Source organism: Nerophis lumbriciformis, linkage group LG37 (genome assembly GCF_033978685.3).
Source record: "Nerophis lumbriciformis linkage group LG37, RoL_Nlum_v2.1, whole genome shotgun sequence".
NCBI lineage: Eukaryota > Metazoa > Chordata > Actinopteri > Syngnathiformes > Syngnathidae > Nerophis > Nerophis lumbriciformis.
Window position 1 is genome coordinate 22088831 of NC_084584.2, and position 14387 is coordinate 22103217.

General features: G+C 42.7%; 2 protein-coding genes and 1 long non-coding RNA gene across 6 annotated transcripts in view; 2 read left to right on the forward strand and 1 right to left on the reverse strand.

Annotated features, from left to right (window-relative positions):
- The window catches only part of arid1ab (AT-rich interactive domain 1Ab), a 232116-nt gene extending 227249 nt beyond the window's left edge, over positions 1-4867 (forward strand). For all 4 annotated transcript variants that reach the window (XM_061930754.1, XM_061930751.1, XM_061930753.1 and 1 more), the window contains 2 exons: positions 1565-1695; positions 1769-4867. In XM_061930754.1, coding sequence (XP_061786738.1) covers positions 1565-1695; positions 1769-3631 — 1994 coding nt within the window. In that variant the 3' untranslated portion in view covers positions 3632-4867. The remainder of the gene's footprint in view (positions 1-1564; positions 1696-1768) is intronic.
- A 6168-nt stretch (positions 4868-11035) lies between these two features.
- Positions 11036-12281, reverse strand: LOC133577471 (uncharacterized). The gene is made up of 4 exons (XM_061931336.1): positions 12181-12281; positions 12060-12118; positions 11142-11984; positions 11036-11080 (listed from the first exon to the last, which is right to left on the reverse strand). Exons 1-3 carry the CDS (start codon positions 12201-12203, stop codon positions 11161-11163), a joined length of 906 nt encoding a protein of 301 aa, XP_061787320.1. The 5' UTR covers positions 12204-12281; the 3' UTR covers positions 11036-11080; positions 11142-11160.
- Positions 12282-13705: 1424 nt separating this feature from the next.
- The window catches only part of LOC133577353 (uncharacterized), a 33888-nt gene continuing 33206 nt past the window's right edge, over positions 13706-14387 (forward strand). Inside the window, exon 1 of the long non-coding RNA XR_009811722.1 lies at positions 13706-13778. This is a non-coding gene — a long non-coding RNA (uncharacterized lncRNA). The remainder of the gene's footprint in view (positions 13779-14387) is intronic.

Consider the following 14387-nt stretch of genomic DNA (forward strand, 5'->3'; position numbering starts at 1 on the left):
GGAGGACTAAAAATAAATAGTGTCAGCATTAAAAGACATTAATTGCCAATGGAGATCACATACAGTACAGGTAAAAAGTTTGGACACACCTTCACATTCAATGCGTTTTCTTTATTTTCATGACTAATTACATTGTAGATTGTCACTGAAGGTATCAAAACTATGAATGAACACATGTGGAGTTATGTACTTAACAAAAAAAGGTGAAATAACTGAAAACATGTTTTATATTCTAGTTTCTTCAAAATAGCCACCCTTTGCTCTGATTACTGCTTTGCACACTCTTGGCATTCTCTCGATGAGCTTCAAGAGGTAGTCACCTGAAATGGTTTTGACTTCAAAGGTGTCATAGTCTTGATGCCTTCAGTGACAATCTACAATGTACCGTATTTTTCGGAGTATAAGTCGCTCCGGAATATAAGTCGCACCGGCCGAAAATGCACAATAAAGAAGGAAAAAAACATAAGTCGCACTGGAGTATAAGTCGCATTTTTGGGGGAAATTTATTTGATAAAACCCAACACCAAGAATAGACATTGGAAAGGCAATTTAAAATAAATAAAGAATAGTGAACAACAGGCTGAATAAGTGTACGTTATATGAGGCATAAATAACCAACTGAGAACGTGCCTGGTATGTTAACGTAACATATTATGGTAAGAGTCATTCATATAACTATAACATATAAAACATGCTCTACGTTTACCAAACAATCTGTCACTCCTAATCGCTAAATCTCATGAAATCTTATACGTCTAGTCTCTTACGTGAATGAGCTAAATAATATTATTTGATATTTTACGGTAATGTGTTAATAATTTCACACATAATAATAACTGGGATTTATATAGCGCTTTTCTAAGTACCCAAAGTCGCTTTACATGTAGAACCCATCATTCATTCACACCTGGTGGTGGTAAGCTACTTTCATAGCCACAGCTGCCCTGGGGTAGACTGACGGAAGCGTGGCTGCAATTTGCGCCAACGGCCCCTCCGACCACCACCTATCATTCATCATTCAATTCACCAGTGTGAGTGGCACCGGGGGCAAAGGGTGAAGTGTCCCGCCCAAGGACACAACGGCAGCGATTTTTTGGATGGTAAGAGGCGGGGAGCGAACCTGCAACCCTCAGGTTTCTGGCACGGTTGCTCTACCCACTACGCCATGCCGCCCCATAAGTCGCTCCTGAGTATAAGTCGCACCCCCGGCCAAACTATGAAAATAACTGCGATTTATAGTCCGAAAAATACGGTAAATAGTCATGAAAATAAAGAAAACCCATTGAAATGAGAATGTGTGTCTAAACCTTTGGCCTGCACTGTACCTTTTCACGAAAATCTTCCGATACTGATGAGCACATCGCTGATAACGTAACATTAATGAGTGGGGCAGTGCACACTAACATAGCTGCGTGAGCTACAGTGCCAACTCACATTTTAACCGCGACATCATGTTAGATTAGCTTATTAGCTAGTTGGCGGCGCTCAGGGCTTTATCTTCAGATGTGTAGCGTAGCGTTCTTTTCCCCCAAATTGACTCATTTGTTCTGTGTTATGCTCATAGGCACCCCTGAAGCGTGGCGAGTGATGATGTCACTAAAGTCGGGTTTACTAGCAGAGAGCACCTGGGCTTTGGATACTATTAACATCTTACTCTATGACGACAACAGTATTTCTACTTTTAACTTATGCCAGGTAAGTTCCACCAGCACCATCAATTGGTTTATTTTTCACACTTTTATCTGACGTCTTCCCCCCATCTTCCCAGCTTCCGGGTTTTCTAGAACTGGTGGTGGAGTACTTCAGAAGGTGCCTGATTGAGATCTTTGGCATCCTGAAGGAGTACGAAGTGGGAGACCCTGGACAGCGCACTCTCATAGACCCCAACGCCGCTGAAGACTCCGATGACGAAATTCTGATGCCTGAGGGAGAGGACATGGAGACAGACGAAGAGGACGAGGACGAGGAGGAGGCGGAGGACACCAAGGCCAGCACCTTATCAGTCCAGATAAAGGAGGAGGAGGAGGAGAGCTCCCTTAAAGACAGGTCTTCAGACGACGAAGTGGAGGACAAAGAGAAGGAGTTGTCTGTCAAGCAACCCGTTACCTCTACCTCAGGGTCTACCCAGGACCCCAACTCGGAGAAACCCAAGCAGGCGAGCAAGTTCGATAAACTACCCATCAAGGTGGTGCGGAAGAAGAATCCCTTCCAGGTCAACCACCTGTCCAAGCTTGGCCAGCGACAGAGCTTCAACAGCGGACTGATACACTGGAGCGTCGGAGGGGGCGACATCACGGAACACATTCAGACCCACTTTGAAGGTCGTGTCAACCACCTGAAAGAGCGGAAGCCGACGCCCCCCGCGAGAAATAAGAAGACGCCGGAGACGACAAAAGGAACGTCCGAAGCGAACGGTGACAACAAACCAGGGCCGCAATCCTCCGATTCTCAGAAGTCGCCTTCTATTCCTCTTGCCGTCGCCGCGGCAGTCACCGCCACCATCGACGACGTGCTGTCCGCACGGCCGGGGTCGGTCACGGAGGAGGTTGTCCGCGGCGGTGCCGAGGAGCAGAAAGAGAACGGGAAGTACCTCTTCAGCATCAACCCCGAACTCCAGAGCCGCCGCAACATCAAGATCCTGGAGGACGAGCCCCACAGTAAGGATGAGACGCCGCTCAGCACGCTATCCAACTGGCAGGACTCGCTGGCCCGCCGCTGCATCTGCGTGTCCAACATCATACGCAGCCTCTCGTTTGTCCCCGGCAACGACCTGGAGATGTCCAAACACCCGGGTCTCCTGCTGCTGCTGGGCCGACTGGTGCTGCTCCACCACCGGCACCCGGAGCGCAAGCAGGCGCCCGTCACCTACGAGAAGGAGGACGAGGAGGACGAGGGCGTGAGCTGCGAGAGAGACGAGTGGTGGTGGGACTGCCTGGAGGTGCTGAGGGAGAACTGCTTAGTGACTTTGGCCAACATCTCGGGCCAGCTAGACCTTTCCATCTACTCTGAGAGTATATGTCTGCCTCTGCTGGACGGGCTGCTCCACTGGGCCGTTTGCCCCTCGGCGGAAGCCTTGGACCCTTTTCCCACCCTGGGGCCTCACGGCTCGCTCTCTCCACAGAGACTGGTCCTCGAGACCCTCAGCAAGCTCAGCATCCAGGACAACAACGTGGACCTCATTCTGGCGACGCCGCCCTTCAGCCGCTTGGAGAAGCTCTACGGCTCGCTGGTGCGCCTGGTGGGCGAGCGCAAGGTGGCCGTGTGCCGCGAGATGGCCGTGGTCCTGCTGGCCAACCTGGCTCACGGCGACAGCCTGGCGGCGCGGGCCATCGCCGTGCAGAAGAGCAGCGTAGGCAACCTGCTGGGCTTCCTGGAGGACAGCCTGGCCGCCACCCAGTACCAGCAGAGCCAGAGCTCCCTGCTGCAGATGCAGGCTCACTTTGAGCCCACCAGTGTGGACATGATGCGGCGGGCCGCCCGCGCCCTGCACGCTCTCGCCAAGGTGGAGGAGAACCACTCGGAGTTCACCTTGTACGAGTCGCGGCTACTGGACATCTCCGTATCCCCGCTCATGAACTCCATGGTGTCCCAGGTCATCTGTGATGTACTTTTTCGCATCGGCCAGTCATGACAGCCGTGGGGGCGTTTTCCACTCTGCCCTATGTCCGTTCCACCCGGCCCCCACTTTTTTTGTATGTCTGTCGCGTGTGAGTGAAAAACAGCAAAACTGACTGTCCTTCCTTTTTTATTTTTTTTTTTATTTATGCAAAATCACCTCGGATTCCACTGTCCCCCCCCTCCCCTCCCGCTTCTCACAAAAGGAAGGAATATCATGAAGTAGCTGTGGATTTTACGCTGAAAGATACTGGAAGAGATGAATTGATCGGGACCTGTGCTTAGCCTAAAAGGACTTGTTTTTTAATTAAAATGAAAAAAAAAAATATCCAGAAAAAAAAACTGTAACCAAAGTTGCTGTCTCGTTTACAGTGAGTTTTGGGGTTACATGTGCTTGCTTTCTCCCAGGAGGGGTCAAGGGGTGGGGGGGTTGGGACTCTGCGGAGCAGGAAGATTGCTGTAACTTGGGATGTCGTGCGCCCGCCGCCCCGCAGGATGTGAGCAGACGTCTGCGGTGCGAGGCCTGCGCAGTAGATTGTAGGACTTTTTTCTGTACTGTACACCTTAAAACAAACTGTAAACATACTGTAATAATACTGTTTCACACTGAGATACGCTGGCTTGGCAGCAAACTGTAGTTTTTAAAAACAGTTTTAGTTAATGTCGAGAGAGACGACGACGACGACGACGGCTTTCCCCCCAAAGTATGGTGAACCTACAACACCCCGACCTCTTCTTCTCTGTCCCTTGATTGTATGACCCGACCCTTCTAATAGGACTGGTCCTCAGCTCTAGATATATGCGGCCCAGGCTGCACTGTATATATGATGTTGTACATTAATTACACTTCTCTCTCTTTCTCAAATTCTGTCGCTTCACCGTTTTTAAGGAAAAAAAATCTTTGACAATTACCACTTTGGCGGGAGTTTAGCTCCCAGCAAACACAAGACACACACAGACTGTCTGGTGCGGGTGTAGAGAATATAACAAATCTGCGGTTCCTTCATGAATAACAAGACCTTGATGAAGAAAGTTTTATTTTCTTGGGTTTGTTTGTTTTTTTTTTTTTTTTTTTTCCAGTGATGCGGATTCTGCATATTTGTATTTCAGATGATGTAGCTAAAAACTTGATGTAAAGTCCTCTTCTTTTACCCACCCCTCTTTTTTTTGGCTCAATGAATATCATTTATTCAGTATCAAATCTTTATACTATATGTTCCACGTGTTAAGAATAAATGTACATTAAATCTTGGTAAGATCTTTGCTGTGCATTTATTTAGTGCCGTGCTTCTCAATTATTGTCTATTAGGCCCCCCGGGAAGAAGAAAATTAGTATCATCCATCCATCCATTTTCTACCGCTTGTCCCTTTCTTATATCTTAAAATTGTTATAAGTACACCTCTGCATAACATTGTATCCTTTGTACCATTAAAGAAAACAAAAAAGAAATGGGGCTGCGTGGCTCAGTTGGTAGAGCGGCTGTGCCAGCAACTTGAGGGTTCCAGGTTCGATCCCCGCTTCTGTCACTGCTGTTGTGTCCTTGGTTGGCTAAGGCATTTTATCCACCTGCTCCCCAGTTCCACCCACACTGGTTTAAATGTAACTTAACCTCTAAAGGTCTTAGTGGCCACATGCGTGGACAGCACCTTTTAGCTCTTATTTCCAAAATTGTGTACGCTACTGAATTGGGGTCTTATGCTGACATATGGACACTTATACTGCCATCTGGTGGTGTCAGAAGAGTATAACATACAATGGAATTTGGAAAAAAAAAAAAGTTAGCATGTCACTACACATGAAGTACACATTTGTGTACTTATGGACTAAGTACATCATATCAAAAGATGATTTTTAGTTTTTATTCTAATTAGGGTCCAATAAGTCCAAATAGCAAAGAGAAATAAAGAAAAAAGCATGTAAACAAACAGCTTGGGCCTTAAGAGGTTAAATATGTAGATAATGGTTTTCACTGAGTCTCTGGAGAAAAGCGCTGTATAAATATAATGCACTTCACTAAATACAGACCAACTTACAATAAATAATTTATTGGTTTTTTTTAGTCTAACAGAAAAGTGCATTAATTTGCCTAATTTAATCCTTATTCAATACATTTTTTGGGCTGACTTAGCCATTTGATACTGAAAAATAAAATTGAATAAACTCAAAGAATTCTAATTCCATCCATTTTTTACCGCTTGTCCCTTTTGGGGTTGCGGGGGGTGCTGGAGCCTATCTCGGCTGCATTCGGGCGGAAGGCGGGGTACACCCCGGACAAGTCGCCACATCATCGCAGGGCCAACACAGATAGACAATATTCACATTCACACACTAGGGCCAATTTTTAGTGTTGCCAATCAACCTATCCCCAGGTGCATGTCTTTGGAGGTGGGAGGAAGCCGGAGTACCCGGAGGGGAACCCACGCAGTCACGGGGAGAACATGCAAACTTCACACAGAAAGATCCCGAGCCCGGGATTGAACTCTGGACTACTCAGGACCTTCTTATTGTCAGGCACATGCACTAACCCCTGTTCCACCGTGCTAGCAGAATTCAAATTGATCAGCAATATATAAAATACTTAAACCTACAAAACAAAAATGAATGCAACAATTTCTGCTGATTTCATTTTTTCTTTTTTTCTTTTTATATCAAACTGAGGAAGTCAGGACTAATGGCTACAATGACCACATTTTGTAGTGCACAGTTTTCCAGAGTGGGGTTTGAGGCATGATACTGATAAAGCATATTCCCAGAGGTCACACGCTCCCCCAACCCCAATGTGTGGTTTGTTAAAGGCACCCTTACAGTATTATTGCAGTGATTCTAAAACACGTCACACCAAGGCTATTCAACTCAATTGTTTCTAGAAAGCTAAGGACCAAGAGGGCCGGACTTCTCCCTTTACTATTAGTCTTTTTTTTGTCAATTTCGGGGAACCGGCGTCTGCAAAGAAGCTAGTCAAAGATACCTATTTATGACAGCATTCTAGTGTTTTTAAGATTTTACTTCAAAAATGTGAGTCTCGTGCATTTTGAACTGAACTCGCCGGCCACCAGTTGAATAACACCGAATGATAAAGGACAGGACCTATGATGGAACCTTGAGAAACACTACTAGTTGAACTAAAACTGTAAAAGCAAACAAGCTTAATTAAATAAGTTGTGTTTGCTAGCAAGGTTAAAATGTCAATGCAAGGATCTATCTGCCAAATGTGTTTACAGCGGTCCAAGTTCCTCTATACAACATATTTTTGGCTAAAATGTTTCTCTCTCTCGTTTTTTTTTGTAGTTTTTTGTGTTTTACAAGCATCGCCATTTTTTAAATTTAAAATTGAGTTTACCCAAATCTTAACTTAAAGGGACTGTTTGCAACCTTCTACACAGATGCCTAGAGGGCGCCAACTTCCCATAGTATTTTAAACAGTATATCACGGCTTCGCGTACGTAATGACGTCATTGCGTACGTACGTACGTAACATGCATGCGCGTTAGCTTTGGAGTGTTGTTAGCTAATAATAGCACTTTGGCTAATTTAGCTAGCGTTAGCTGTCATTGAAAGTATATTCTATCATAACAACATGACTGCAAATTGTTGGTTGCCGTAAACACCAATGCTTTTATTCGGGCCGGTAAGATTTTTTTCATAACAAACTTTGTAATGGTGAAAAATATAGACAATTGTCAAACAAATGTGTTCTGATTAACCACTAATGGTAGCATAAGCTAGCCGGTGTTTTTTGTTTATTTGCTTTGAAAAATGAGGAAGTTGCTTTACAAATATTTGTTACATAATAATCGAACTTGATATTTTGATCAAAATCATGGTGTTGCAGCACACCACCATTTGGGAATCATGGTTAAATCCATACCATAAGTAACTGATGCCTCAGTGAGTGTGTGGCACACTCACCACCATCGTGTGAACGTGGAATGACTGAATGACGGCTTCTCAGTTGTCTGTGAAGCGCTTTGACTGTCTAGAACAGTATTTTTCAACCACTGTGCCGCGGTGTGTGCCGTGGGAGATTATCTAAATTCACCTATTTGGGTTAAAAATATTTTTTGCAAACCAGTAATTATAGTCTGCAAAATTATGTGTTGTTGTTGAGTGTCGGTGCTGTGTAGAGCTCGGCAGAGTAACCGTGTAATACTCTTCCGTATCAGTAGGTGGCAGCAGGTAGCTAATTGCTTTGTAGATATCTGAGGCAGTGTGAAGGTAAAAAGGTGCCCAATGCTTCAACTAAAAATAAACAAAAGGTGAGTGCCCCTAAGAAAAGGCATTGAAGCTTAGGGAAGGTTATGCAGAACGAAACTAAAACTGAACTGGCTACAAAGTAAACAAAAACAGAATGCTGGACGACAGCAAAGACTTACTGTGGAGCAGAGACGGCGTCCACAATGACATGACAATCAAAAATGTCCCCACAAAGAAGGATAAAAACAACTGAAATATTCTTGATTGCTAAAACAAAGTAGATGCGGGAAATATCGCACAAAGGAAGACATGAAACTGCTACAGGAAAATACCAAAATAAGAGAAAAAGCCACCAAAATAGGAGCGCAAGACAAGAACTAAAACACTAGACCTATGTTGATGCATGCTTGGTTATGGTTTAAAGTCATTTCCAACAATTGCGACAACGACTTTTTACTGTTAACTGAGTTTGTTTTTTTAATGACTTCTACTGGTGGTGCGCCTCCGCATTTTTTCAATGCAAAAAATGTGCCTGGGCTCAAAAAAGGTTGAAAAACACTGGTCTAGAAAAGCGCTATAGAATTACTGACACTGCACTGGTACCTAGTGTTTCATAATTGTCATGCACCATCTACTGGATGAAAAAGTCACTACATATGACCCACCAATAGAAGTAGTCAAATTGTTACATATTGAGATAGGCTCCCGCACCCCCCCCCGCTACCCCGAAGGGAATAAGCGGTAGAAAATGGATGGATGGATGGATGCACAAAAATATAAAAGCAACACTTGTTTTTGCTCCCATTTTGGATATACACAGACATATTTCTCTCAAATATTGTTCAAAAATCCGTCTAAATCTGTTAGTGAGCATTTCTTCTTTTCTGAGATAATCCATCCCACCCTGGAGGTGTGGCATATCAAGATGCTGATGAAACAGCATGATTATTGCACAGGTGTGCCTTAGGCTGCCCACAATCAAATGTGCAGTTTTTTACCACAGCACAATGCCATAGATGTCGCAGGTTTTGAGGGAACGTGCAGTTGGCATGCTGACTGCAGGAATGTCCACCAGACTTGTTCCCCTTGGGAATGTTCATTTCTCTACCATAAGCCATCTCTAAAGTCGTTGCAGAGAATTTGAATATTTTTGTTCAGTGTAGCTGCCCAGTAAGAAATGTGAAACGTGCCACTCTGGTCAATGAGCCAAATAAACAAGAAAAAAAGAACCAATTTTTAGGGTTCATATTATGATTCTAGTCTACATAATCTGTAATGGTGCTCGGAACAACAGTTTTGCATTTTTTCATAAATTTTGTTTTACAGTCCCATCTTTAAGCCCCTTTCTCGTGTCGCATGAAAACAGCCGTTGTGGGGGCGGTCTTTTCAAATGCAAATTAACCCCCTCCGGCTAGCAGACTTCTCCACCCCATCAGACATTTTTGTAGTTTTCCAGGCAGGCTACCCTTTTTGCGTGGTACTGAAAAATATAGAATTAAAAAGGTACTTTTAAGAAATAGCAAAAAAATGACACCTAAGTGTGTGGCACACTCACTAGATGTATTGACACTGTACTAATGACCTTCACATTTTGTAACATGCCTTTTAAAAATATGCCTAAAAAACACAAACCACAATACAGTAGTTCTAAATGTAACAGGTTTAATTCAGGCAAAATTCCTACAGCCCGCATTACCTTGAACGCATCACCTCTACTCATACAGTAGGCCTAATTTTGTTAGCATACGTTCAACCTTTTCATTACACCCACTTGCTTTTATTCCACTTTTGTAAAAGTGTTTAGAACATCACAGGCCATTAATCAAGTGTTAAATACAGTTTTATACATTTACACTCCCCGGTTGGGTTTGTGTATAGTCTAAAAGCACAATTTTAGGCTTGACTTGTTTTCCAGAATGAGGCCCTACATTACCCATAATGTACCCCATAAGTCTAGAACAGTTCAAACTGTGGCCCGTGGGAAATTAGCAGCTCGCAGCTCATTTTAACAGCCCTCAAGATTTGAAAAAATAAAAATAAGCAAACATTACAAGATAAAGTTGCAATGATGACTAATGTAAAGAAGCCTTGCAGGCATTTTTTTATTTTTTTTTATTTTTTAAAGTCACTCAAAAAAAAATTATTCTAAATTGTTATGACTAACTTTCACTGAAATATTTTGGGGGGAATATTTCATATTGTGCATTTGCAATATGAAACTCAAACAAAATTCAGTTACATTGATCTAGGGACTTAAGCGTTGAAAGTACAAATACTTGAGACCCTTTTGGACCCCCAAGAACATGGGATTTCTTAATTGTTACTGCCCCCAAAAAAATCTAAATCAATGTTATAAATTGATATTTAACTAATTTTAAATTAGATATTGCACTTTAGAAAGTATTTGAGAAAATGCATACTTTTTTTGCAAAACAGGATTTCGAGAAGGGCATAAAAAATTAGAATTGCATCACCCTATAGACCTGAAATTTATCTACATTTAAGCATTGAATACATTGACTATGATTAACACCCCTCCAGGTCCTTATGACCAAACTTGAGCTTTAAGGGTTAGTCATATAGTATTGGTTCTGAAAGTAAAATTTCACTGTGGAAGACAACACTTTGCCCATTTAACTTTTGTGGACCGATTCTTTTGCAATACATTAAATGTTTAAACTAGTGAATATTTCCACCTAATGCAGTCCCAAAATGTCCTGATGTAGTGAAATGTGTTTCGTAAGCTAAGGGTTTAGAACAGGGGTCGGGAACCTTTTTGGCTAAGATAGCCATGAAAGCCAAATATTTTAAAATTTCCGTGACAGCCATATTTTTTTAACACTGAATAAAACTAAATTAGTGTATTTTTAAGTAAGACCAACTTTAGCTTATAATAAGTCTAACAGTTATTCTGAAGCTAACCAATAGATAAAATACGTCTTACCATTAATGAGACTTCTTGAACAGGTGCTGTAGACGGATTAAAAAGCATGAAACGGTTTTATATTTTGAACGTTTAACACTGATTACCAGGGGAATTATTCATTACTTATAGTGTTAAGCGATGTAAGCTAAGATTTATCTGAGAGCCAGATGCAGTCATCAAAAGGTTCCCTACCCCTGGTTTAGGACAAACATTGGTTTCAGTAGTGAAAGTTTACCTCTGCCATGCAATACATATACTGGCCACAAGACCGACTGTACAACACCACACTGGAGCAGAGATTTAGGCGTACAAATATTTTTATTTCCAAGAAACTGCACTCAATCCTGTTGGAAAGAAGAAAATTAGATGGGGGGGAAAAAAAAGCAAAACAAACTGAGAACTTACCAAGTCCAAGAATGTTCGATTAGTTACGGGAAGGCAGTCTGTAAAATAGTTTCTTCTGCAAGGATGCTTTTTGGGTCTCCTCATCCAACACTTGGGGCTTAGGGGCCTTCATTCGCCTGATGGCGTGCCCTCCGAAGCGCTTAGGGATTCGGAGAACATCAGTGGGTGCAAACTTTTTACCGGAGTCAACCTTCTCGCTTGAGCCGTGCTGGGGGTTCCGCCTGTTGCCAGGGTGGGGATGAGAGTGCTGGGGAACCCATCCGTACCCGTGGAACCCTTTGCTCTGATGAGACGTTCCTGCATTGCTCGGTTTCAGGTCAGTGTCGGATGCGGCGCCCGTGGCAGATGTTTGCATGTCAGGAACGTACTCTCGTGCGCCGTAGCCGGCCACAAAGAGGCGGGCTTTGTTTTGCTGCTTGCGGGGAACCTGCCGGTGAGGTTTCTGCTTCTTAGCGGCGAGGCTCGGAGCTGAAGCATCTTTCTTGTTGGGAAGGCCGACACGGCGTGAGCCCGAACTCTTCCTGTTGCCCTTGGTCTGTTGGCTCTTGTGCTTGTTTAAGGTGCCAGAGCTTGCAATAGAAGTAGAGAGGTCCAGCCCGGGAGACTTTTTGGGCTTGATGAGTGCACTTTGTTGGCTGAGCACAGGGCGCCGACGCAGCACCTTGACTGAGCTGTAACCATCTTGCTCTGATTGCACGGCCACCTTCACCTTAGAAGCCACTTCGCTGTCGCTTTGGGCCGAGGCTGGAACACTGGAGGCTTGTCTGAATTGATTCTGGGGATTGCTTCCAGCAAGACCTTGTTGCAAGTAGCCAACATATGCATTGTTGCTTTCTCTTTGAGCTGCAACACACAATTCACAAACATTTTAAAAACCCGGTCCACTTGTACCTTCACACGCTATGAAACCATGCTTACCTCCTTGAGCCCACAAACAGCGTGCATGTTCTGCCTGAACTAAGCAAATCACCAAGATCCTGCACACAAGCAGTTAAATGTCACACATTCATCAAACAATCACAATCGAGAGCAAACTCACCCCAAATGAATTCCACAAGCCATTTTTTGTGCGCGTCGATGTCCCCCTTGGTCAGAGCCCCTGTAGCCAGACCAACCTATTGCTACTTGCTCTACAATAGTATGCACAAGACCAGCGGCTTAAATGGCACAATGCAGCCAATCACAGCCTAACAAAGCTGATGACATACAGGTGTGTGTGTCTCAAAACAAAACAAAAACACCAAATAAGGATTAACAATATATCATTTGCATTTTAAATATCAACACTTTTCAACTCGACCATCTTAGAAAATGTACTGCACCTAAAAATATAATTTTATTGATGAACTCAATTCTTGCGTCATGATACTCCAAGTCCCAAAATGCACTGCAGCTAGTGCCCTGACACGTGGCGTAGGGTGTTTCCGTTCCCTCGCGCCGCTGTTGAAAATTACTCTCGTTAACGCCCATGTAAGTCTGTGAAATCCAGTTTTTTTTTTATTTTTTATTTTTTTTTTATTTTTTTATTTATTTTTTTTTATGTCCTGTCCAGCTTCTCAGGCAAATCATATAGTTGATGTAGATGCCCATGTCGGCTGTTCAGATTTACTTTACAAAAGAGAAGTGTAGGATACTTCTCTTGTTGCCTTATTTGTATTTGACTTTATTAAATGTATTTATATTATCATTTAGTGCAGCCGGGCCGGAGCAGGAGGGGATAGAAAGAGAAAAAAAAAGAAGACAGAGGGGGAAATTGTGGGGACAAGAGGGGGATTAGACAGAGAGACAAAAACAACAACAGCAAACAACAATAGAGCAACATCAGCAAATATGACATGTACAAATATGATGGTAAAAGTAATAGCAAATAAGCAGTTAGCGAAAAATAAAAAATAATACAGAAATGACAATGAGCATTATTACACTACAAATGGATCAATACAAATACCAATAGAAATAGCGCTATTGATAATGAACAATACCAATAATTTACCTTTATTATCAACAATACAGTTGTTTAAATGCAACAATACATATACGTAATGATAACTTGAGATACGAAAGAATGCAGAAAAATGGAGGGGGAGAAAGAGAAGCAACCTACATTAACCTTGTAGATTGTTATAGTCACAATAGGTTAAGCTTTGTCAGTGTGCCATGTGTTACACCCAGTTTACCCTAGGGCAACAACGTTAATATATGTTTGATGAAACGTGATTATGTGCATGAGTGTAAGTATGCATATGTACTTGTATACGTACAGAATGTGTATATGTGTTTGTACAATGAATGTATATGTACAGAATGTGTATATGTGTTTGTACAGTGAATGTATATGTACAGTATGTGTATGTGTATGTTTGTATATTGAATGTGTGTGAAATCCAGTTTAAACGCGAGTTTTTTGAAAAACATTATTTTTATTTGCGCTGTTATTCGGTCGCCAATTCGCTAGCTCAAACGCTTAATAAATGTGAGGGACGCGAGATCATTTTATTATTAGCACTTTCCAATATTTTCTAATCATGGGAACTACAAGTCCCACAATGCACTGCACCACTTGATGACTTGACACGCGATGCACGTTGTGGTTCCTCACTTCGCGCCTGTGTCGACGTTACAGTCGTTAACGCTCATGTAAGTCTTTTGAATCAAGTTTAAACGCTATGTTTTAAGTAAAAACAGTCTGGCTCTGTATCCGATTCTAACACGTTAATGTTTAGTCGTGCTGTTAATTTTGTCACTAATTCGCAAGCTCATGTGTCTAGACCTGCTGGAGTACAATGTGGCCAAAATATGTCAATTCTGTATTACTCTATGATCAATGTTCCCCCTAATTTTTCATGTGTGTGAGCAAATGCACAAACACCCTGAGCATTCAGTGCAATACAGACGTGCACACTGTGGTCATACCAGCAGCACATTTGTCTCAAACCTGACATAACAATTTAAATGTCTTATTATTATAATTAAGTGACTAGTCAATGTCAAGAGATTATTTTCTAATATATGTGATTTGGCCCACTTAGATATTGTGTTGTTTTTTTAATGTTTTATGCCTGGGTGGGGGGTCCTGCTTTGGAAAGATTGTGTTCCCCTTTCAATCAATCAATCAATCTTTATTTATATAGCCCTAAATCACAAGTGTCTCAAAGGGCTGCACAAGCCACAACGACATCCTCGGTACAAAGCCCACATACGGGCAAGGAAAAACTCACCCCAGTGGGACGTCGATGTGAATGACTA